General features: G+C 43.3%; 2 protein-coding genes across 3 annotated transcripts in view; one reads left to right on the top strand and one right to left on the bottom strand.

Annotated features, from left to right (window-relative positions):
* The window catches only part of LOC110501007 (tetraspanin-11), a 63,533-nt gene extending 41,794 nt beyond the window's left edge, over positions 1–21,739 (bottom strand). The window contains exon 1 of the mRNA XM_036957118.1: positions 21,365–21,739. Within this exon, the coding sequence (XP_036813013.1) occupies positions 21,365–21,448 (84 nt within the window). The 5' untranslated portion in view covers positions 21,449–21,739. The remainder of the gene's footprint in view (positions 1–21,364) is intronic.
* LOC118942893 (protein arginine N-methyltransferase 8-B-like) lies at positions 6,959–25,336 on the top strand. Of its 2 annotated transcripts, none has more exons than XM_036957117.1 (10): positions 6,959–7,802; positions 8,615–8,839; positions 12,763–12,918; positions 13,864–13,927; positions 17,233–17,375; positions 18,251–18,335; positions 19,465–19,580; positions 20,758–20,908; positions 22,581–22,702; positions 24,566–25,336. In XM_036957117.1, the coding sequence occupies exons 1-10, from the start codon at positions 7,737–7,739 to the stop codon at positions 24,647–24,649; spliced, it is 1,212 nt and encodes a 403-aa protein (XP_036813012.1). In that variant the 5' UTR covers positions 6,959–7,736; the 3' UTR covers positions 24,650–25,336. The 2 variants fall into 2 exon arrangements, with proteins under 2 accessions (XP_036813012.1, XP_036813011.1); XM_036957116.1 differs by having other exon boundaries at positions 6,967–7,802; positions 18,248–18,335.
* The last annotated feature ends 17 nt before the right edge of the window (positions 25,337–25,353 follow it).

The raw sequence follows: 25,353 nt of genomic DNA, 5'->3' as shown, positions 1-25,353 counted from the left end.
TGAAGAGGGAGCTGTTGTTGATAGAACGCCTCCTTGTTGACCACATTTTTTCAAAACCTCAAATAACCCCAAACCAGTCTCTAAAATATTAATTTCACGCATGAGGTGTCAAATGAAGTTATTTGCATCAGTCAACACTTTGCTTGGGTAAATTACATTATTTCACCAGAATATGTATTTTTTTTAACTCCAAAAGCCTAATCTACAGGGTGCACTTAATTAATTAAATTGAAATAGTCAACAAACAAGACTCAAAACAAGACACTGTGATTAAAGGACACAACACGTGAGGGAATGCACTTTACGTGCATTCACACTGCACCTTAGCCCAGGGCTAATAGCCCTGAGCTAAGGGAGATTTAGCCAGGGCTAAGCGAGTGTTCACACTTGCACATTCTAGTGGGTTAGCACCAACCTTAGCCTAGAGCTATCTGGCCCTGAACCAGTACCTGTGCGTTATATGTATGTTTAATGCCCAGAGAGCGCCAATTCAAACTCCCATTTACTAGCTCTGCATGCGTTATAATGTCAGAATAAGTTTGTTGATCACCAAGTTTCGCTGAACAACTATTTTCCTTTACTCCCATTAAGGCTGGCCGGTATGTACTTCCAGAAAAGGTCCAAATAAAAATGTACAAGCAACTGAAAAAATGCTTTTTCGGCACCTCCAATATAAATCACTCATTACTGCCACGCACAGGTCAATACATTGGAGGCGCCGAAGAGGCGTTTTTTTTGGTTGCTTGTACATTTTTATTTAGACCTTTTTTGGAAATACATACCGACCATAACCCAAGTAAATTAAGATAGTTGCTCAGCGAAAGTCCATATTTGATGATCAACAAATGGATTTTGAGAAAGCCTATATGTTGGAGGTCAGAGACCCGGCAGTCTGTGGCGTGTATTCCTGACAGTCAGTGGTGTGTGTTTTGGGGAATCCAGGTTTCCCCAAAAAATTGACAAAAAATAATAATAATTTATCTTTCCTCTCTGTTTCACAGTGCCCCTCTGTCTCTCTATGTGTTAGCCATCTATCTGATGCTGTCTGGTCCAAACGAGTATGACATTGTTGCCGCCCATAGCATTGAAGGCAAGGGATGCCAGCGAGAATCTGGCCTCCCATGACAAAAAAAGTATACAAAATGTGCAAATCAGCGTTGAGCTAAACTGAGCCCGCTCAACTGTGAATGCTCCTGGCACATGACAAAAAAGTGTCAAGGGAAGCTAGGTTGGAATTGGCTTCACTCCTAACAAATCCCATTGAGAGCATATGTCATTGACAGCAAAACTTGAAATGTTTCATCTCGTTGTGTTGTTGTCCTCAGATGGCTAGCTAGCCAGCTACCTAAAATTGACCCTTGCCTAAATTAGCCATGGATGAAAATAGGGATTTTTGACTTGTGGTTTTACTTAATTCTACTGGCCAATGATTGTAATGGCGATACTGATCCAACCATTAATTCATACATTGTTGTGCCCCTGGCCTGAGAGGATGGAAGTTCAATATGTAGCTAGATGTAGAAGGCTAATGTTAACTAGCTAACGTTGCCGATGAATGGAAGTTAGGCTAGCGAGCATTTTATCCAGGTAGCCTAGGACAACAAAAAATAAAAGCGTGTACTGTATGACAGAGTGATAGGCCAATTCGGCATTGGCGTTTCTCTACAATTAGGGTGAGTCAACATGTTTTTCTACTTTGCGGCTAACGCGCACGCACACACACACGCACACAGAAATCATAAACATGGACAGCCACATCATATTTAACTTACGTTTATTGGACTGAATTGTTTGTGGTATCTTTTGGTTGAGGTGATTTGATGATGTTGGAATGTTGAAGTTGAAATGGTGCTGGAATAGTGGAGGCAGCTCCTGCTTTCTTTGCGACTTGCAGTGGTTTTAACTCAACAGTTGTTTAGGGGTCCTAAAATGTCAGAAACATTAACTTGCTTGACCATGCTATAGGTCATGTATCTGTCTGTTACTGTACATGCAATATGATTTGGGGACTTCACTGGACAGAGGTTGGTATCCGGTTTTGTGATAAAACAAAGTTGGGGTTGAATTTATTCTGCCACTGTGCCTTGTTATCGTCTCAGCCTTTAGGCCTATATATCATGGTCGCAAGGAATATGAATTAACAGGTCATAGAGCAAACAACACAATTATCACAACACATAGGTTGTAATATGGATTTTTCTTGGGGGGGGGGGGGGGGGGGGGTTCAGTTTATGTGACAGAGCAAGCATGTATAATGTAGGGAATCATTGTACCATCTAAACCGCTGTGAAATATTTTTTCCATAACCCAAAATATTGTTTTTTTCAGCTGTTTGAAGCTTGTGTACGTACAAAACCAAAAGTAAGAGATACAAAAATTCTACTTAAAAAGAGGAAGCATAAAAATAGGGCACATAATACAGATCTACCGCTTCTTAGAGTTGCTTTCAATTCGGATGACAGATCTATAACTCATATTTCTATGTGATTTTTTTGGGGGTCGCCCAAAAGTTAGGCTACATATTGCTGCTTTAACCAAATAGCCAACCTGGACTATCTACATTGACCCTTTTGGCACTGACTTTATTTTACTCATCACATACCGCTGCTGCTACTGTTTATTATTTGTGACTTTATTACTAGTTATATGTACATATCTAATCTATCTCAGTTACCTCCTACCCCTGCACATCAACTCTGGTACCGCGTGTATATAGCCAAGTTATCGTTACTCACGGTGTATTTATTATTACATGGTTTATTATTATTTTACTTTCTACTATTTCTCTATTTTCTTTCTCTCTGTATTGTTGGGAAAGGCCCATGAGTTACCATTTCACTGTTAGTCTACACCTGTTATTTACTAAGCATCTGAGGAATAAAATGGGATTGATTTGATGTCTCTTCGGTGCATAGCATTCTCTGTACAGGGGCACAAATTTCAAAAGTGAAATATTGTTCCCGAAGGTCGGACAGGTAGACAGCAAGGTTTATACAAACCATCACTGTTGCAAATAAAATACGAGGCCAGAAGCCAGAGGAAATGTGTTAATAAATGCAGAGAAAAAAGTTTCAGAGATACAGTGGCTTGCGAAGTTATTCACCCTCCTTGGCATTTTTCCTATTTTGTTGCCTTACAACCTGGAATTAAAATAGATTTTGGGGAGTTTTGTATCATTTGATTTACACAACATGCCTACCACTTTGAAGATACAACATATTTTCTATTGTGAAACAAACAAGAAATAAGACAAAAAAACAGAAAGAGTCACATTTTGCAGCAATTACTCTTGTGGCATGTCTCTATAAGTTTGCACATCTAGCCACTGGGATTTTTGCCCATTCTTCAAGGCAAAACTGCCTCAGCTCCTTCAAGTTTGCTGTACAACAGCGGAACCCATCTACCTTTAAGTCATACCACAGATTCTCAATTGGATTGAGGTCTGGGCTTTGACTAGGCCATTCCAAGACATTTAAATGTTTCCCCTTAAACCACTTGAGTGTTGCTTTAGCAGTATGCTTAGGGTCATTGTCCTGCTGGAAGGTGAACCTCTATCCCAGTCTCAAATCTCTGGAAGACTGAAACAAGTTTCCCTCAAGAATTTCCCTGTATTTAGCGCCTTCCATCATTCCTTCAATTCTGACCAGTTTCCCAGTCCCTCCTGGTGAAAAACATCCCAACAGCATGATGCTGCCACCACCATGCTTCACTCTGGGTATGGTGTTCTCGGGGTGATGAGAGGTGTTGGGTTTGCGCCAGACATAGCATTTTCCTTTCCTTGAATTTTAGTCTCATCTGACCAGAGCACCTTCCTCCATATGTTTTGGGAGTCTCCCACATGCCTTTTGGTGAACACCAAACGTGTTTGCTTATTTTTGTCTGGCCACTTCTGTAAAGCCCAGCTCAGTGGACTGTGCAGCTTAAAGTAGTCCTATGAACAGATACTCCAATCGCCGATGTGGAGCTTTGCAGCTCCTTCAGGGTTATCTTTGGTATCTTCATTTCCTCTCTGATTAATGCCCTCCTTGCCTGGTCCGTGAGTTTTGGTGAGCGGCCCTCTCTTGGCAGGTTTGTTGTGGTCCCATGTTCTTTCCATTTATTAAGAATGGATTTAATGGTGCTCTGTGGAATGTTCAAAGTTTCTGATATTTTTTTATAACCCAACCCTTATCGGTACTTCTCCACACCTTTTCCCTGACCTGTTTGGAGAGCTCCTTGGTCTTCATGGTATCGCTTGCTTGGTGGTGCCCCTTGCTTAGTGGTGTTGCAGACTCTGGGGCCTTTCAGAACATGTGTATATATACTGAGATCATGTGACAGATCATGTGACACTTAGATTGCACACAGGAGAACTTTACTTAACTAATTATGTGACTTCTGAAGGTAATTGGTTGCACCAGACCCCCCCCCCCCCCCCCCACCCCCTTTGCATTATCGCACACACTCAATTCTTCATTGCTGTGACTTGCTTGCTAGTTGAGATTCCTGCTCTTCACTCCGTTGTCAGTTTAGCCTACATTTCACTGGTCTTAGTAGCAGAAAGCATTTTTATTTGTGTCCTTCAAGGCAGCTGTCAATGATCACATTAGGCTGCGATTCATTTTATTATTTGATGGTGGTTTGATCGCGGGGGAGGCACTCGTAATGTCTGCAGTTTTCGGTTTGGTGTATTAGTCTATAAATAAATATCTTTGCCAAAATTAATCTCTCCCATGTCTTATTCTATCCTGACGTGAAGTTTGTTCTAAAGAAATTATTTGATTCTGATGTGTGCTATAGAGAGTATTTGACTCTAGCCACAAAATTAAGGAAATTAGAATGGGGTGGGGGGGTGATTTAGGCAAGGCCATTGTTTTGGCACAACACCTGTTGCATGTTGTGTTTGTCCGTTAGCCCAGGGCATTGGAATACACGTGTGAATCCTTAGCCCAGAGCTCAAGCTTAGCCTAGACTTAACAGATGCTTGTGTGAACACAGGATAAGCTAGCCCATGGCCAGTCTTCCCTGTGGCTAAGAACAACACTGTGTGAAAAAGCCTTTTATTGTTTCACATCTGAGACGTTGATATTGTGTGGTGTATTGCAAGCTGGTCTCAACAAAGTAATCAGTATAGGCTGGCTCCCACAGGGTTCTGGTCAAAAGTAGTGTATAACTGTGCAGAGCCGTGGCTGAGTGGGTTGCATCCCAAATCTATCCTCTGGAGACAAGCGTTCAGTCCCTGCGTCTACTTTATACACTGTTTCTCCATCCTGTCTGGATTTCCGTTAACATACCTTTAATTTTAATTTAAAAATGTAAACGTAGTGCACTAGAGAGAATATGGTGACATTTGTGATGCAACCCTAGAGTCTTTAACATCATAATGCTTGTCATTGTAATTAGGCTAATATTGTAGCAACAATGCTACTGCTATGTATGTCACTAACACAATCAGAGTGCAGACTTGAGGTATCATCTAACAATGATTTTCATACTAATGCAACCGTAGATACTTATTTCCTCAACGTTTGTGAACCTTGTAAAAAGCAATCAATGATAGTCCATCTCCCACTCCCTCTCATGGTACACAGACAGACGTACTGGTACTTCTACTAAAAAGCTGCCCAAGGCTATTGCCACCCACAGCTGTGGTGTGTGTGTGTGTGTGTGTGTGTGTGTGTGTGTGTGTGTGTGTGTGTGTGTGTGTGTGTGTGTGTGTGTGTGTGTGTGTGTCCTTGAGGTTGTTGCATGGGCTGGTGTCCTTGAGTACAACCAGCAGATAAGGCTCATGCATATGACTGTTAAAGAAAGTACATGTACAGGGAGGACGGACAATTTCTGGATTTGTCCTTGTGTAATTGTATTCTTTCTTCTTTTAAATTGCTTAAGGAAAATGTATTTGAATATGGTTTGATGCTGTCTGTCTGTCTGTCTGTCTGTCTGTCTGTCTGTCTGTCTGTCTGTCTGTCTGTCTGTCTGTGTGTTTGCACACTTGTGTATTACCATTCTCAGCATCTGTGAATGGAAGCATGGCTCCCCAGTTTCCTTCAGCAGCTGTGCCACTGTTGAGGCATTACACAAGCAGGGAAGTGGGAGGCAGGCAGGCAGGCAGTGGTAATGTGGGGGAAGCTGCTATAGCTGCCTAACAATAAACTCACACCTCCTCAATCTATAATCAGGAACAGGCTCGAGGCATCTGCTCTAGAACAAGATTTCGCTTTAGTCGAAAGACACTTAGTCATATGGTGTTTTGCGGATAATATACAATGTGTCTGCAAGTATCACAATTTAGTGTTGAAATACAAGGCTGTTTGTGCAAATATGCGCCATTAAATGAATGGACTTTACTTTTTTCTGTTTTATTATTCTATGAATATATAAGATAGAAATAAGATAGAAAAATATATGGATGATGTTTTGTAAAACACCAAGAGAAGTAGTAACACTGTTGCGTTGCAATAACGTTTTCTGGTTCTGATTCTTAGGTCTGGTCAGTGTGATGCTGAACATATGATAACGGATGATACTCATTACAGTATGTGTAGCCCATCAATCATAGAGATTTTATATTTTGAAATTGCAGTGCATCCTTAAAAGCCGCAATTATTGTATCGCGATCCAAGTGCTCATTACGCATAATGACACTTTGGGGAAATAAACTAAACACCTGTAGGCGATTAGATTTCCAACTTTGCAATGAATCTGCAAATTAGATCATTCACAAATGTTCACATTTAAGATCGAATGGCACGCCTGGGAGAGTGTCAAGAGTCATTCGTATCATTTAGGAAAAGTACGCACAGTTTCGATCCATTTTGCCCCAAATGATTGAATGTCTTTCTTGTGTTAATTACGAAAGTAGGCTAGCTAGAACATGCCTTCAAGGTCATGGCTCATATAAAGTAGGTTAGATACAGTATGGGGGAAACGTATGCTGCAAAGGTACAGACACTTTCGTGCTCATAAGAATTGCCCTGCACGGTGGGAAATCCTGCGAAAGTCGAGAAGTACGGCAATTGGTCCGCTATATACAGCATCTCTCTATATTCTGCCGGAAAATCTGTTGTGAAGGTGAAGAGAGGCATCTGGCGCGTGGGAGCCATCGATTTATAACTTCTGATCACGAGCCGGTTCTTGGAAAAACGGGTGCCTGACTGCCTGTAAAACCGTAATGAACAACTCCAACTCAATACTCAAGTTCAACTTTTGCCATGGGAACGTAGCCAAGTCAAACGGAGGATAGCGCATCCTTCTCCGAATATAAATATCACTGATGGGGCGATTTCAAGCCAACGACTTGTGAGATCTGTTGATAGACGTGGAAAAAAACTGTTGAGGAGAAGCCGAGTATGAGGATGTATTTTCCTAACGTGGACTACAGGCATCTTGGTATAGTTTGCTTGCATCATAGACATATGTTGCAGTGCGCAAGAGGAGAGAGGAAGGTTATTTCGGGGTGCTGGTGTATTTGATGCCCAAGTGCCTCTATAGGAACCACCTGTAACTTTTACAAAATGGATACCTGTCGTTTTTATCGATGTGAAACAAACGTTTTAGAAGAGCATGATAACTTTTTAGGGGGATAACAATAAGTTAGAATTTAGCCTAAAATATTTAGTATTTCCGATATTAAACGTTTGCATCATTTATGAAAGTCAATCTAGAGAAAATAAATCTAGCTCATCGAAAGAGAGCTACTAAGTTTATTTTATATACGATTTTTCCCTCCCTGGGTTGAAGAAATCTCGTTGGCTCATATGGGACTGAGGCACTCGCGTTGCCTGCTCCTACGGAGAAAAATGGCGGAGCCGGACAATTCTGAGGTATGTCAGTTCGCTGGTAAATGATCGAAGGAGTGACATATGCTGGTCAAAATCTTTCGTTATATTGCTATAATCGATAATAATCAACTACTGATGGTTCTGTTTATTAATGTTTTAGTGTCTTTGTCAGTTTTGAAGTAATCAATATTGTATCGACTACTGGTGTCTGTAAAAACCAATGCAGACACATGCAACGTTTAGTTGTTTTTGTAAATTGTTATGGCATATATCCCGTTAAAATATTACATTTGCAAAGAAATGCAATGCAGAAATGATCTGTAGTGGTTAGCGTGTGCGCTGTCCTTGGTGCTGATTTCACTATCCATTCTGCACAATCTGTCGCATGGACTCCTGCTGCTCTGAAAACGGGTAGATGCGTAACATGATGTAATCTAGCCTACCAAGTGACCTCTAATGCATTCTAAGTGTTTCATTGTATTTGTAAATAACACATTTAGCCATGTAATGCTATAACAAATGGTTTTGAATCAAAGTGCACTGTATTGAAAGCGATTTGTTACTGCAAACAGATCCAGTCCTGTTGCTCTTCTCTGATAATGTTCAAGTGCCCTCTTTTCAAATACACCTACACTCACTTTTGTCTGTCCCTAATTCTCAATCTCTCCCTGCTCTCCCTTCCTCCATCTCTCTCTCTCCCTCCCTCCCTCCCTTTTCATCTCTCACTCTCCCATCTCTCTTTCCTCCCCACGTTGTCTATCTTTATTTCTGTCTCTTCATTTGCTCTATCCCTACCCTCCTCTCTATCTTCATATTCCCTATTTCTCTCTGCCTCACCCCCTCCTCTCTCTTAGCGGCAGTGTACCATCACTACCCCCCAGTCGCAGTCCTTTCAGCCTGCCTCCTTGCCCAAACCTGTGCCAACTGTCCACCATGTGCCACACCCTCCACATACGCCCCATGTAGCGGCCCTTCCCACCTGCCCCGGGCGCGGCAAGATGGCAAAGCTGCTCAACCCAGAGGAAATGACATCACAGGACTACTACTTTGACTCCTATGCCCACTTTGGCATCCATGAGGTAGGTAGGGGACTCATACATGAAGTGGGTAGGAGACTCATCCATCAGATAGGTAGGTAGGGGACTCATACATGAAGTGGGTAGGTGGGTAGGAGACTCATCCATCAGATAGGTAGGTAGGGGACTCATACATGAGGTAGGGGACTCACCCATGAGGTAGGTAGGTAGGTAGGAGACTCATCCATCAGATAGGTAGGTAGGAGACTCATCTACGAGGTAGGTAGGTAGGTAGGATACTCATCCATGAGGTAGGTAGGAGACTCATCCACGAGGTAGGTAGGATACTCATCCACGAGGTAGGTAGGATACTCATCCACGAGGTAGGTAGAATACTCATCCATGAGGTAGATACAGTGCCTTCAGAAAGTATTCACAACCCTTTACTTTTTCCAAATATTGTTGTGTTACAAAGTGGGATTAAAATAGATTTAATTGTTGTTTTTTTGTCAACAATCCACATACTCTGTAATGTCAAACTGGAAGAAAATGTTGATTAAAAAAACAAACAAAAAAACTAGTTATACAAAATAAAATACTAATATATCTTGATTAGATAAGTATACAACCCCCTAAATCAATACATGTTAGAATCACCTTTGTCAGTGATTACAGCTGTGAGTCATTCTGGGCAAGTCTCTAAGAGCTTTGCACACTTGGATTGTACAATATTTGCACATTATTCTTAAAATAATTCTTCAAGCTCTGTCTAATTGGATGTTGATCATTGCTAGACAGCCATTTTCAAGTTTTGCCATAGATTTTTAAGCCAATATAAGTCAAAACTGTAACTAGGCCACTCAGGAACATTCAATGTCGTCTTGGTAAGCAACTCCAGTGTATATTTGGCCTTGTGTTTTAGGTTACTTTCCTGCTGAAAGGTGAATGTGTCTCCCATTGTCTGTTGGAAAGCAGACTGAACACGTTTTCCTCTAGGATTTTGCCTGTGCTTAGCTCTATTTCGTTTTTTTTATCATTAAAACATTAAAAATACTCTCTTCCTTGCCAATGACAAGCATACCCATAACATGATGCAGCCACCACCATGCTTAAAAATATGAAGAGTGGTACTTAGTGATGGATTTGCCCCAAACATAACACTTTGTATTCAGAACATAAAGTGAATTTCTTTGACACATTTATTTGCAGTTTTACTTTAGTGCCTTATTCGAACAGGATTCATGTTTCGGAATATTTTTATTGTGTACAGGCTTCCTTCTTTTCACTCTGTCAATCAGGTTAGTATTGTGGAGTAACTACAATGTTGTTGAGCCATCCTCACTTTTCTACTATAACATCCATTAAACTCTGTAACTGTTTTAAAGTCACTATTGCCCTCATGGTGAAATCCCTGAGCATTTTCCTTCCTCTCTGGCAACTGAGTTAGGAAGGACGCCTGTATCTTTGTATTGACTGGGTGTATTGAGACACCATCCAAAGCATAATTAATAGGTGCCCTTCTTTGGGAGGTATTGGAAAACCTCCCTGGTCTTTGTGGTTCAATCTGTGTTTGAAATTCACTGCTCAACTGAGGGATCTTACAGATAATTGTATGTGTGGGGTTCAGAGATGAGGTAGTCGTTCAAAAATCATCATGTTAAACACTATTATTGCACACAGAGTGAATGCAATTAATACGTACATTGTTATGTGACTTGTTAAGCTAATTTGTACTCCTGAACTTAGGCTTTCCATAACAAAGTGGTTGAATACTTATTGCTCAAGACATTTCAACTTTTCATTTGTTATTAATTTGTACAAAATTCTAAAAATGTAATTCCACGTTGACATTATACGCTATTGTGTGTGGGCCAGTGACCAAAAAAAGGCTGTAACATAACAGAATGTGGAAAAAGTCAAGTGGTGTTAATATTTTCTGGAGGCACTGTAGTTAGGAGACTCATGGATGTTCTTACTGTCCTGCCTGTTGGGATGTTTTGTAAGCACTGTTGCCTCTGCTTGCTCTCTGGGGGGTTTAGGCTTTACACATTTTCGGATGTAGCTGCCAGCAAATTTAATTTATGGATTGCCAAGCAGCCATATAGACGGACTGACTGAACAACTAAGGAACTGACTAATGGACTGACTGGTTTACTGCCTGCCTGCCTGCCTGCTTAACTGGCTAACTATCACGGGACTGACATTCTGTTACCTGGCATGGATAAGGAAAAAGGGCGAGGTATTGAAGTGTCAGACTCATACCACAGAGGTGATCTATTGAAGTGTCAGACTCATACCCCAGAGGTGATCTATTGAAGTGTCAGACTCATACCCCAGAGGTGATCTATTGAAGTGTCAGACTCATACTCCAGATAGTGATCTATTGAAATGTCAGACTCATACCCCAGATCGTGATCTATTGAAGTGTCAGACTCATACCCCAAATGCTCTAGGTATCCTAAAAGAGAATGGGAAAAACCAAAAAATGTGTTTCTATCGAGGTCCTTATTTAGCATGTGGGTCAGGTTACAGTCTGAATGCCAAGCAGACCCAAGAACAGAACTGCCCCCGATAAAATGTGTGAGTGTGTGTGCAGATAGATGGGTATCAGATAATCCCAGTAGGGTTTCGTTATAGACCTACCTCTATTTAAAGAGCCTGTGCCAGTGATGCGGCCTAAATACTGCTTCTGTCACTATGATCGTTTTCTATTAATAGAAATCCAGAAGCTGTCGTTTCTACATGTTTAAGAGAACATGCACTACGTCCCAAATGGCACCATATTCACTATGTAGGGCACTTCTTTCAACCAGGACCCATAGGGATCTGGTGGAAAGTAGTGCGCTATACAGTATGGTGACATTTGGGGGACACACGTGTCCTGTACCTCCCACTTCTGAATTGTTCAGTGTAGCATATTCATTACATCCTGTATGAGGACATTTATATACACATTCTCCACACTCTGATGATTCTCTCTTAGCCTGATATTAACTCAATGAGTCCTACCGTATTGCCAGGGCGTTTTGGACATCTCAGCCCTTTTTAACATGGTGTGTTTGGGTTACAGACTTCTGGGTTGTACCATTGGATTTGTTCATTTCTTCTGCACCCATAGACACCATTAGTCTGTGTGATTAATGGGGGCTGCACTACAGCGGTGTTTTTGAGACAAGGGTGGATTCCAAAGGTGTCTGGGGACGGGTCTTTAATACAAAATGTCTGTCGAGTCCGAATGGTTTGAGCTGCAAACTATTAAAGCTGTCTATGAAAAACAACTTTGCTCTATGAAGCACACAAGCCACACAAGAGTGATTAGAAGGTAAGGGGTTCTTCTACATAGAAGATCATAGGAAATCCCAGGACATACTGTCTGTAATACTATAATAAGCTCACATAGTTGATGTCACAAACTCCAAACAGTTGTTACTGACTAGGTAGATATACATTTTTTCACAGACCTTAGTTTTTAAAAGGACATTTGTCAATAAAACCCATGAATGCAACTGTTTAAGTCAAATTATGTTTTGTGTTCTACTTGTAGCCCTGGTTGTCCTGAAAATAAAATGGTAAAACACTTTATTGTGAGGCTAAATATGAGGGCTGGACATGCAGATAACTGATAGTCAGATGAATGGAAAGCCGATCTTTGCTGGGATCTCGGGACTGATAGGGTTAAGGCTCTCTGAGCTTGACGTCCTCTGTGTATCATGTTTTTCCTGACCCCATGACCTGACCAGGTAAAACTCCTGGACAAAGTCATTGTCACGGAGCTACAAAGTCTTGCACATTCTGGAAATCCTAACTTCCACATAAGTCAAATATTCACTTAGTCTCCCATTGACACCAATGCATGACTAAAGGCTGGATATTCTGCGATAAGGTTTGAATCCAGTCCTAAGTGAAAATTGGACTTAAGTTAGGATTCAGCTCTCTGTGAGATTCCCAATCCCATCAACATTCCCATCTTGTTCCCTGTTGGACAGGAGATGCTGAAGGATGAAGTACGGACCCTGACCTATAGGAATGCCATGTACCACAACAAGCACATGTTCAAGGACAAGATAGTTCTGGACGTGGGCAGTGGGACAGGCATCCTGTCCATGTTCGCTGCCAACGCGGGCGCCAGGCACGTGTACGGGGTGAGTCCTTGTCCTGCTTTAAACACCAAACACCTTTTTCGCACGGTTCATTTGACAAATGTTGTCGAATGTTGAAGGTAGACATTCCATGAATAGGGCTGATGTGATTCCTTAATTCTCCATGTGGAGAGGCATGTTCGTTCTACATAGCCGATTTCCATGTAAACATTCCAAAACGTTGCGTCCTTCTGAACGCGCCCGTCTATGCATTTCACAGATGCCTGTTGGACACCATAGGGCCGAGCTGAAACATACCCTGCTGGTTTTTATATTTTCCTTTCACATTGTCCTTTTCCAGCATGGCACAAGCAGCCATGGTGGATGCGTAACCAGGCCAGCCCAGATCGGCATGTAGTGTGTAGTGTGAACCAGGCTGAGGAACAAATGGACTTGATGGTTGATATTCGACTGTCGTACAGTCGTCTGATCTGTCTGTTGAGTTGAAGTGGATATAAATTATATAAGTCTTGGTGGGTGTAGCGCTGACACTTGTTCACCTGCACACACGCACGCACGCACACGCACGCGCACACGCACGCACGCACGCACACAAACCAGCACCCTGCTCCCGGTTCATGGTGTAAATTGTCATAACACTCTACTCTACCTCCATTAGCATCTTGGCTAACCCTTCTGAGATCCTGCCATGTAACTACACCAGTGTCGCCTCTGTAATGCTAACAAGCTAACACACATCAGAGGCACATCTCCAGGCTCCCGTCCAGATGATCGCTAATGCAGAAGATCATATAGTCAATGTCTGCATCCCAAATGGTCTTATGAATCATATATAACGCCAATGGAGGAGAGAGGGAAAAGATACAGCACATGGATAACATTTGTGATAAAGTGGAGATTGAATCTAGGATGAGTGGTAAAGCTGCAATGATTGCAGTGGGTGCCCTCATCAAACCTGTGTTTGTTCCTTCTTGTTATGTTCCCCAGATTGAGTGTTCAAGTATATCAGAGTATTCTGAGAAGATCATCAAGTCCAACCACCTACACAATGGTAAGAGCTACACTACATACCAATCATGTATATAGATTCACACAGTGTAGCCGACATGGCTATGTCCTGTCAAAGTTACATGCAACAAGTTAACTAGTCAAGGGACAAGGATTTGGGGAGGATAAACTGAACTGTGTCTAAAGGCAACTTCTGATTCTAGAACTGTGTCTAAAAGGCAACTTCTGATTCTAGAACTGTGTCTAAAGGCAACTTCTGATTCTAGAACTGAGTCTAAAGGCAACTTCTGATTCTAGAACTGTGTCTAAAAGGCAACTTCTGATTCTAGAACTGTGTCTAAAACCAACTTCTGATTCTAGAACTGTGTCTAAAGGCAACTTCTGATTCTAGAACTGTGTCTAAAGGAAACTTCTGATTCTAGAACTGTGTCTAAAGGCAACTTGCAACCATAATATGCATAGTACACATATTAGGCTACTCATGTTCTGTGGATCCGTATTACTATATGGGTGCAGTGGGGGGAGACAGATGGCTTACTGAGAGATAACATGATGTATTAACATTGATAAAGTATCAATGAGAGAGACAGAGAGGAGGGAGAGGGAGAGAGGGAGAGAGAGAGAGAGAGAGAGAGAGAGAGAGAGAGAGAGAGAGAGACATAGGAGGGAGAGGGAGAGAGAGAGAGGGAGAGGGATGGGGAGAAGGAGAGGGAGAGGGAGAGAGAGAGAGAGGGCGAGAGAGAGAGGGCGAGAGAGTGAGAGAGGGAGGGGGAGAGAGGGAGAGAGAGAGAGAGGGAGGGGGAGAGAGGGAGAGAGAGAGAGAGAGGGAGGGGGAGAGAGAGAGAGGGGGCGAGGGGAAGAGAGAGAGAGAGAGGGAGGGAGAGAGAGAGAGAGGCAGGGGGAGAGGGAGAGAGAGAGAGAGAGGGCGAGAGAGGGAGGGGGAGAGAGAGAGAGAGAGGGAGGGGGAGAGGGAGAGAGAGAGGGCGAGAGAGGGAGGGGGAGAGAGAGAGAGAGAGAGAGAGAGAGGGAGGGGGAGAGAGAGAGAGAGGGAGGGGGAGAGGGAGAGGGAGAGAGAGAGGGGGGGAGAGGGAGGGGGAGGGAGAGAAAGGGAAAGAGGGGGGAGAGGGAGAGGGAGGGGGAGAAGAGAGAAAGAGGGAGAGAGAGAGAGAGAGAGAGAGAGAGAGAGAGAGAGAGAGAGAGAGAGAGGGAGAGGGAGGGGGAGGGAGAGAAAGAGGGAGAGAGAGAGATATTCAGACAGATATCTTCACTCTGGACTCCGGCTGGCAGCTCTGTCTGGCAGCTCTCCTCCCAAACAAAACATCCCTAAACTGAGACATCAATCAGAATGAGCTGTATGTCACTGATCACCACTCTGAAATGTCACATTGATGGAACTCCACAGATGGACATCTAACTGAATGACCCAGAACAAAAAGTGGAACATTGACACTTGATCAATGTTATTCTAACATTTAGAATATATTTTTGTTGTAGTGGAGTGTTTGGTGTAGTGGAGTGCAGTGTTTGGTGTAGTGGGGTGTTGTGTTGTGTACTGGAGTCTTTAGTATAGTGGAGTCTTTAGTGTAGTGGAGCGTTTAGTGTAGTGGAGCGTTTGGTGTAGTGGAGTGTTTAGAGGAGTGAAATGTTTAGTGTAGTGAAGTGTTTACTGTAGTGTAGTGTACTGTTTGGTGTACTGGAGTGTTTAGTGTAGTGCAGTGTTTAGTGTAGTAGAGTGTTTAGTGAAGTGTAGTGTTTAGTGTAGTAAAGTGTTTGGTGTAGTGAAGTGTTTAGTGTAGTGAAGTGTTTGGTGTAGTGAAGGGTTTAGTGTAGTGAATTGTTTAGTGGAGTGGAGTGTTTAGTGTAGTAAAGTGTTTAGTGTAGTGGAGTGTTTAGTGTAGTAGAGTGTTTTAGTGTAGTAGAGCGTTTTAGTGGACTGGAGTGTTTAGTGTAGTGGAGTGTTTAGTGTAGTAGAGTGTTTTAGTGTAGTAGAGTGTTTTAGTGGACTGGAGTGTTTAGTGGACTGGAGTGTTTAGTGGACTGGAGTGTTTAGTTTAGTGGAGTGGAGTGTTTAGTGTACTGGAGTGTTTGGTGTAGTAGAGTGTTTAGTGGAGTGGAGTGTTTGGTGGAGTGGAGTGTTTTGTGTAGTGTTTAGTGTAGTAGAGTGTTTAGTGTAGTAGAGTGTTTGGTGTAGTAGAGTGTTTAGTGGAGTGGAGTGTTTGGTGGAGTGGAGTGTTTTGTGTAGTGTTTAGTGTAGTAGAGTGTTTAGTGTAGTAGAGTGTTTGGTGGAGTGTTTAGTGTAGTAGAGTGTTTGGTGTAGTGGAGTGTTTAGTGTAGTGGAGTGTTTAGTGTAGTGGAGTGTTTAGTGTAGTAGAGTGTTTAGTGGAGTGGAGTGTTTGGTGGAGTGGAGTGTTTTGTGTAGTGTTTAATGGAGTGGAGTGTTTATTGGAGTGGAGTGTTTTAGTGGACTGGAGTGTTTAGTGTAGTGTTTAGTGTAGTGGAGTGGAGTGTTTAGTGTAGAGTAGTGTTTAGTGTAGTAGAGTGTTTAGTGTAGTAGAGTGTTTAGTGGAGTGGAGTGTTTAGTGTAGTGGAGTGTTTGGTGGAGTGGAGTGTTTTGTGTAGTGTAGTGTTGAGTGTAGTAGAGTGTTTTAGTGGACTGGAGTGTTTAGTGTAGTGTAGTGTTTAGTGTAGTGGAGTGGAGTGTTTAGTGTAGAGTAGTGTTTAGTGTAGTAGAGTGTTTAGTGGAGTGGAGTGTTTAGTGTAGTGGAGTGTTTGGTGGAGTGGAGTGTTTTGTGTAGTGTAGTGTTTAGTGTAGTAGAGTGTTTAGTGTAGTGGAGTGTTTAGTGTAGTAGAGTGTTTGGTGGAGTGGAGTGTTTAGTGGAGTGGAGTGGAGTGTTTGGTGGAGTGGAGTGTTTTGTGTAATGGGGTGTTTAGTGTAGTAGAGTGTTTGGTGGAGTGTTTAGTGTAGTAAAGTGTTTAGTGGAGTGGAGTGTTTATTGGAGAGGAGTGTTTAGTGTAGTAGAGTGTTTAGTGTAGTGGAGTGTTTAGTGTAGTAGAGTGTTTAGTGTAGTAGAGTGTTTAGTGGAGTGGAGTGTTTAGTGTAGTAGAGTGTTTAGTGTAGTAGAGTGTTTAGTGGAGTGGAGTGTTTGGTGTAGTGTAGTGTTTAGTGTAGTAGAGTGTTTAGTGTAGTAGAGTGTTTAGTGTAGTGGAGTGTTTAGTGGAGTGGAGTGTTTAGTGTAGTGGAGTGTTTGGTGTAGTGTAGTGTTTGGTGTAGTGGAGTGTTTGGTGGAGTGGAGTGTTTAGTGTAGTGGAGTGTGTGTTGTGAGTGACATTCTGTGTCCTGTCCTTCAGTCATCACTATCTTCAATGGGAAGGTGGAGGAGGTGGAACTGCCAGTGGAGAAAGTAGACATCATCATCTCAGAGTGGATGGGCTACTGTCTCTTCTACGAGTCTATGCTCAATACGGTCATCTTCGCCAGGGACAAATGGCTAGTAAGCGTGTGTGTTTGTTTTTGTGAATGTTAATGGGTGTGTGTGAGAGAGAGAGAGAGAGAGAGAGAGAGAGAGAGAGAGAGAGAGAGAGAGAGAGAGAGAGAGAGAGAGAGAGAGAGAGAGAGAGAGAGAGAGAGAGAGAGAGAGAGAGAGAGAGAGAGAGAGAGAGAGAGAGAGAGAGAGAGAGAGAGAGAGAGAGAGAGAGAGAGAGAGAGAGAGAGAAAAAGAAAGATAGAGAGATAATACAGGTGTAGGGTCTTAATTTGGTCAGTCTTTTGTTGCTGAGACTTTTCTTGCACCACAGGAAATGCAGCGTTGAGCTTTGAAGATTTACATAAATTCACTGAAAACCCACACTAACACATATTAACAGTATTGCACTTTTCATGTAGCATATTTTTGTCCAGCTAATAGCCTAACCACCGATCCAGCAACGTTATGGACTAAACGTTCAAATCCTGTTGCTCTAGAATAATTTTTCTGTGACAATATAGATCAAATGAAGATCATACACCTGTACATGTATGCATGTATGTGTGCAATGATGTGTGTGCATGTGTGTGTGCATGTACGTTTGTGCGTGCGTGTGTGCGTGCGTGTGTGTGTGCGTGTGTGTGTGCGTGTGTGTGTGCGTGTGTGTGTGTGTGTGTGTGTGCATCCACATATCGACAAAGGTCCTGCTTATAGCGCCCAGCGAGAGGGTGATCTGGTTTCTAACCAGTGTTGCTGCTTCAGGGTTTTAGACCGGGTATGAGCTAATGTTACATACAGGATGCCAGGTGTGCAGACAATGCATGTGACTGTAGGATGTCTCTATTCTCTATGAGGTGTATCTCAACTCAATTTATGTTGGTGTCTCCTCTCACATTCAGAAGCCTGGAGGGCTGATGTTTCCTGACAGGGCTGCTCTGTATGTGGTGGCCATCGAGGACAGGCAGTACAAGGACTTCAAGATACACTGTGAGAACATCCTTCCGTCTCCGTTTCTTAGCTACTGTGTGTATACTGTATGTATGCTGGAGGTATCCTGTCCTCTCCCTCTTCCAGTAGGTTCTCTCCTCCAGCCTCTGGGTTGGACTAGACTACAGAGAGATGTGTAGAGGAGGGATGGAGGGAAGAGAAGGAGAGCCTGTCTGCTCTGTTCTTAACCCGAACTGAAGTAGACCTATAATACAAGGCTGTCAGAGGTAGTAGAAGAGTATTTAACGCCCCTGTCTCTCACTAGGGGAACACCAGATAGACACACTAAGGGAGGGTGGCAATTGTTTTTGGCAACTGTAAAGCTGTGCTATCTTTCCACTGTTTCTGAGGGTTGTTATCGATCCTAGGCAGCAAGTAGAGAATAACAGTTTTAATCTCAATCTAAAACTTGAGACACTCTTCCAATCCAACACAGTGCCAATAGAGTCTGTGTGATGACCACCACTAAGAGAGTGTGTGAGAGAATCTGTGTGAGAAAGTCTGTGTGATGACCACCACTGAGAGAGAGAGAGAGAGAGAGAGAGTCTGTGTGATGACCACCACCGAGACAGTCTGTGTGATGACGACCACTGAGATAGAGTCTATGTGATGACCACTACTGAGCGAGAGCGAGAGAGAATCTGTGTGATGACCAACACTGAGAGAGAGAGAGAGAGAGAGAGAGAGAGAGAGAGAGAGAGAGAGAGAGAGAGAGAGTCTGTGTGATGACCACCACTGAGAGGGAGAGAGAGAGAGAGAGTCTGTGTGATGACCACCACTTAGAGAGAGAGAGAGTCTGTGTGATGGCCACCACTTAGAGAGGGAGAGAGTCTCTGTGATGGCCACCACTTAGAGAGGGAGAGAGTCTGTGTGATGGCCACCCCTTAGAGAGAGAGAGAGTCTGTGTGATGACCACCACACAGAGAGAGAGAGAGAGAGAGAGAGAGAGAGAGAGAGAGAGAGAGAGAGAGTCTGTGTGATCACCACCACTGAGAGAGAGAGAGGCTGTGTGATGACCAACACTTCAGACACAGAGTGTACCAGATACCAGATTTGCTCATATCTGAGTGTGTGTGTGTGTGTGTGTGTGTGTGTGTGTGTGTGTGTGTGTGTGTGTGTGTGTATTCAGGGTGGGAGAACGTGTACGGTTTTGACATGACCTGCATCCGTAACGTGGCCATGAGAGAGCCCCTGGTGGACGTGGTGGACCCCAAACAGGTGGTGACCAACTCCTGCCTAGTCAAGGTTAGTGTGTGTGTGTGTGTGTGTGTGTGTGTGTGTGTGTGTGTGTGTGTGTGTGTGTGTGTGTGTGTGTGTGTGTGTGTGTGTGTGTGTGTGTGTGTGTGTGTGTGTGTGTGTGTGTGTGTGTGTGTGTGTGTGTGTGAATTACTGCATGAATCCAGACAGACTTAAAAAATGACTTTCCAAAATTGAAGTGTCACAGAGAGACTACCAGCCAAGAATTATGATGAGCCCTAAATGGGTTCCGTGTCCCTGTCTGTGATTTGCATGTCAATGAATGTGTCTAGACTGTGTGTTTCTAGACTGTACAGACTTCACAGTGGGACCCATGCCAGCCACCGTATCTGAGCCATAAATAGGCATGGCACTCCCGGGTCTGTGTCGCACATTGGGATTTAACACTGCTGTCCTGTCCTGTCCAATGACGGCCTGTCTGTCCTGTCCAATTACGGCCTGTCTGTCCTGTCCGATGTCACATCAATCATCCAAAAGAGAGGCATGATATGAGATGCTGTGTGAATTATCTTCAGGAGGAAAGTATTTGATGCTGAGAGGTGCCATGCTTTCTAGGGCGTATGAATGAAAGGATGGATGGATGAATTGAACAGATGAAGGAATTAATTAATAAAACAGATGATTGACTGACTGGATTGAATAAATGAATGAATAAATGAATGAATGAATGAATAAACAAATATATTGGGTGGAATTGAATGAAATAAAGAGTAGAACACAAACATGGAAGGAGAGGTTAGTCAGGTACAGGGTGTGGATTCCATTTCCAGGTACAAGCCTGAAGTGCTCTAGTGTGACAGAATACATTAGAGCTCCTGACACACAGGTTTCACTGACTGGGAAGAAAACACCGCAGAGAGGGGGGTAGGTGTGGGGGGGGGGGGGGGGATAATAGATAATGGATAATAATAGATAATGAGGTTGAAGGGCAGAATGGAGCCAAAGACGTGTGTTTGAGAGATGTGCATTTGTGTATGTCTGACAGTGCTTTTATGTATGAGGGAGTGATAGATGTAAGGAGAGAGAGATTGAGAGGGATATGTTGAAATAGAGGAGAAAGGAGAAGTGTATGTGTGTGTGTGAGAGAGAGAGATAAGAGAGAGAGATATCTTTCTTCCGATGCATGTCACCCTGTACCATATTTCCCTTGTAACCTATGACCCAGGAAGTGGACATCTACACGGTGAAGCCTGAGGACCTGTCTTTCACCACGGCCTTCTGCCTGCAGATCCAGAGGAACGACTATGTCCACGCCATGGTCACCTACTTCAACATCGAGTTCACCAAGTGTCATAAGAAGACTGGCTTCTCTACCGGTTAGACCTCACCACACACATATGGGTTGTGTTCATTTGGCACCAAGAGTCAGAAAACAGACTGAAACAGGGAAGAACTACCTGAACTAGTCCAATAAGAAATACCTACTTTTGTTTTCCATTGCAAAAATGTTTTGCTACGGTGTGCACTAATGAACATACCCCACGATGTGACCACATTCAAGTACACTAAACGCTAGGTCCTTTGAAAATAGGTGTATGACAATATAAGTTACATGTCTTCCACACAAGCCACTTGTGTTGTTAAAAGGTCTGGAACCTGAAGCCACTAGAGATCTTTTACAGGGAGAGAACCACCATGTTCAGTTTCTGGGTCCTGTCCAGGTTATGCAACAATGGAAAGTTGTCATTTCAAACAGACATCAATCATTTTGTGTAAATCAGTCAATTGTAGCACTTGTACAAATAAGCCAGGGTGAAAAACTGTTCTCATACCTGTAGTTGTGGAGATTCTTGTCTTTGGCAATGATCCTTTGGTTTTGTTTGGAAGATTGTGGAAGCACAGCACATTTTTTGCATGTTAATTCATCAAGGTTTTGACAAGGGGAGGGTGATATTATTGTGAGGTGTAGGTTTGAGGCTGATGATCAAAAGGTACTGCTAGACATAAAAGCATGTAATAGTAACATACTTTGCTGTTTCCTATAATGACAAGTTGACTTGGGTTCTCAGCTCTTGACCCCCTCTAGTGGTGTGAAGTGGAACAGCACCCCTCTCGTCCATCTCCCCCTTCCTCTCTTCTTCCCCTCCTGCTATTCCTCCCCCTCTCTTCCATCTCCCCCTCCTCTCTTGTTCCCCTCCTCCTAATTCTCCCCCTCTCTTCCATCTCCCCCTCCTCTCTTGTTCCCCTCCTCCTATTTCTCCCCCTCTCTTCCATCTCCCCCTCCTCTCTTGTTCCCCTCCTCCTAATTCTCCCCCTCTCTTCCATCTCCCCCTCCTCTCTTGTTCCCCTCCTCCTATTCCTCCCCCTCTCTTCCATCACCCCCTCTTCCTCTCTTCTTCCCCTCCTGCTATTTCTCCCCCTCTCTTCCATTTCCCCCTCCTCTCTTGTTCCCCTCCTCCTATTCCTCCCCCTCTCTTCCATCTCCCCCTCCTCTCTTGTTCCCCTCCTCCTATTCCTCCCCCTCTCTTCCATCACCCCCTCTTCCTCTCTTCTTCCCCTCCTGCTATTTCTCCCCCTCTCTTCCATTTCCCCCTCCTCTCTTGTTCCCCTCCTCCTATTCCTCCCCCTCTCTTCCATCACCCCCTCTTCCTCTCTTCTTCCCCTCCTGCTATTTCTCCCCCTCTCTTCCATTTCCCCCTCCTCTCTTGTTCCCCTCCTCCTATTCCTCCCCCTCTCTTCCATCTCCCCCTCCTCTCTTGTTCCCCTCCTCCTATTCCTCCCCCTCTCTTCCATCTCACCCTCCTCTCTTGTTCCCCTCCTCCTAATTCTCCCATCTCCCCCTCCTCCTCTCTTGTTCCCCTCCTCCTATTCCTCCCCCTCTCTTCCATCTCCCCCTCCTCTCTTGTTCCCCTCCTCCTATTCCTCCCCCTCTCTTCCATCTCCCCCTCTTCCTCTCCTTCCCCTCCTGCTATTCCTCCCCCTCTCTTCCATCTCCCCCTCCTCTCTTGTTCCCCTCCTTCTAATTCTGCCCCTCTCTCCCATGGCCAGCTCCTGACGCCGCCAGTACCCACTGGAAGCAGACAGTGTTTTACCTGGAGGACTACCTGACTGTGAGGAAGGGAGAGGAGATACTGGGCAGCATCGCAGTCAAGCCCAACGATAAGAACGTGGTGAGAATAGAGCTACGCTATATTAGAACTGCAGCTCACTCCAGGCCAGCAGTGAATAAAAAGCTGTTTTTAAAAAAAAAATCTAGATGGGGTTTTTCTATAGATGTCAAGTCTTTAACATGATCTATGAATATGTCTTTCTAAGAGTGAAGCCCTACATGAGTATTAGCTCAAATGCCGCAAAACCGCCATCCTATTGCTGTACCACCCACTGACTTTAACTGTTAAAAACTCTACAAATGCATCCTCCCTTCTTCCCTTATTTGAAGTATTCACAGATTGGAGAGGGTTGGATTGGTGAAAGAGGTACGGTGGGAAACTTGCAGTCACTTATCCAACCTTATATACAGCTGTAGTTTACATACACTTAGGTTGGAGTCATTAAATCTCGATTTTCAACCACTCCACAAATTTCTTGTTAACAAAATATAGTTTTGGCATGGATTATTTCACTCATAATTCACTGTATCACAATTCCAGTGGGTCAGAAGTTTACATACACTAAGTTGACTGTGCCTTTAAACAGCTTAGAAAATTCCAGAAAATTATGTAATGGCTTTAGAAGCTTCTGATAGGCTGATTGACATCATTTGAGTCAATTGGAGGTGTGCCTGTGGATGTATTTCAAGGTCTACCTTCAAACTCAGTGCCTCTTTGCTTGACATCATGGGAAAATCAAAAGAAATCAGCCAAGACCTCAGAAAAAAATTGGAGACCTCCACAAGTCTGGTTCATCCTTGGGAGCAATTTCCAAACACCTGAAGGTACCATGTTCATCTGTACAAACAACAGTACGCAAGTATAAACACCATGGGACCACGCAGCCATCATACCGCTCAGGAAGGAGACGCGTTCTGTCTCCTAGAGATGAACGTACTTTGGTGCGAAAAGTGCAAATCAATCCCAGAACAACAGCAAAAGGACCTTGTGAAGATGCTGGAGGAAACAGGTTCAAAAGTATCTATATCCACAGTAAAACGAGTCCTATATCGACATAACCTGAAAGGCCGCTCAGCAAGGAAGAAGCTACTGCTCCAAAACCGCCATAAAAAAGCCAGACTACGGTTTGCAACTGCACATGGGCATACTGCACAAGCATACTTCCAAAGTTGTGGCAAAATGGCTTAAGGACAACAAAGTCAAGGTATTGGAGTGGCCATCACAAAGCCCTGACCTCAATCCTATAGAATATTTGTGGGCAGAACTGAAAACTTGTGTGCGAGCAAGGAGGCCTACAAACCTGACTCAGTTACACCAGCTCTGTCAGGAGGAATGGGCCAAAATTCACCCAACTCATTGTGGGAAGCTTGTGTGACCCAAGTTAAACAATTTAAAGGCAATGCTTCCAAATACTAATTGAGTGTATGTAAACTTCTGACCCACTAGGAATGTGATGAAAGAAATAAAAGCTAAAATAAATAATTCTCTCTACTATTATTCTGACATTTCACATTCTTAAAATAAAATGGTGATCCTAACTTACCAAAAACAGGGAATTTTTTACTAGGATTACATGTCAGGAATTGTGAAAAACTGAGTTTAAATGTATTTGGCTAAGGTGTATGTAAACTTCCAACTTCAACTGTAGGTCAGTGACTACTTTAAATGGAGGGAGGGAAGAAGGATGTCTTTTCAAAGCATTCAAAAGGGCTAAATATCCCTACTGTTGTGTCCATCTCAAATACCCTTTTCCCACTACTAAGCCAAGCCGTACTGTGCTGGCCTGGTTACACATCCGTAGTTACTGAAATTGTAGGAGGCCAATGCGAAAAGAAAATACCAGAGGCAGCACCTCTGGTTGGGGTCGACACGATACTGTCAAATGGTTATAGGTGGACTGAAGAGTCTTCTCTTGTATTACAGCGGGACCTGGAGTTCACCTTGGAGTTGGACTTTAAAGGACAGCTGTGTGATGCGGCCATTTCCCACGACTACAAGATGCGCTAGCTGACCAGCAAAGGGCGATATCCCCCTCCTTGAGAGGGAGGGCACAGGCTCTCCATCAGGCCCTCTTATTGGTCCGAGGGGGACACAATACGCATCTGATTGGATGACAGCGCTCCAGCACCTAAGTGATGTCATAAAAACAAGCCATTTCGAAGCAATAGCGCCATCACCTGCCACATTTTTAAAGCTGCCCTGAGAATGTAATATCCCTGATGAACTTGATTTGTTATTTTTTTCAGGTTGAGTTTCAGTGTTATCAGTACTAGAGCTAAAGGAGTTATAGGGATTTTAGATGCCAGTCCAGAGGCACTTTAAGGACAAACTCTGAGCATGTCTTTTATCAAGGAAAACAGACAAGCTGTTTTACAGCTGTCTTTCAAAGTTCAACGAATGCAGAACCCTAAGAGTTTAACAGGAAAGTCATTCAGTGTTTGTTCAAGTTAGTTATATTTTGTTGGTTTTCAGTACTGGTAAGTTATGTAGCATGTTTAGCTTTTTGTTCTTGGTTGATTTCAAGTATCATGATTTGATCATTTGAGATATTCACAATTGCTAATGGAACGTGTTTAATGATAGAAACCTGTGAGAAATGTCTTGTCTTCCATCTCCAGCTGGAAGTTATTTAGCCATTTTGATTTTGGGGTGTGGTGTAGGAGTGATGAACAAATAAAGAACATTTACTTAGAATTGTTGAGAAAGAATCA

This window comes from Oncorhynchus mykiss, chromosome 21 (assembly GCF_013265735.2).
Source record: "Oncorhynchus mykiss isolate Arlee chromosome 21, USDA_OmykA_1.1, whole genome shotgun sequence".
Lineage (NCBI taxonomy): Eukaryota > Metazoa > Chordata > Actinopteri > Salmoniformes > Salmonidae > Oncorhynchus > Oncorhynchus mykiss.
The sequence above is the reverse complement of the archived record's forward strand: the minus strand, read 5'-3'. Positions and strand labels throughout refer to the sequence as shown.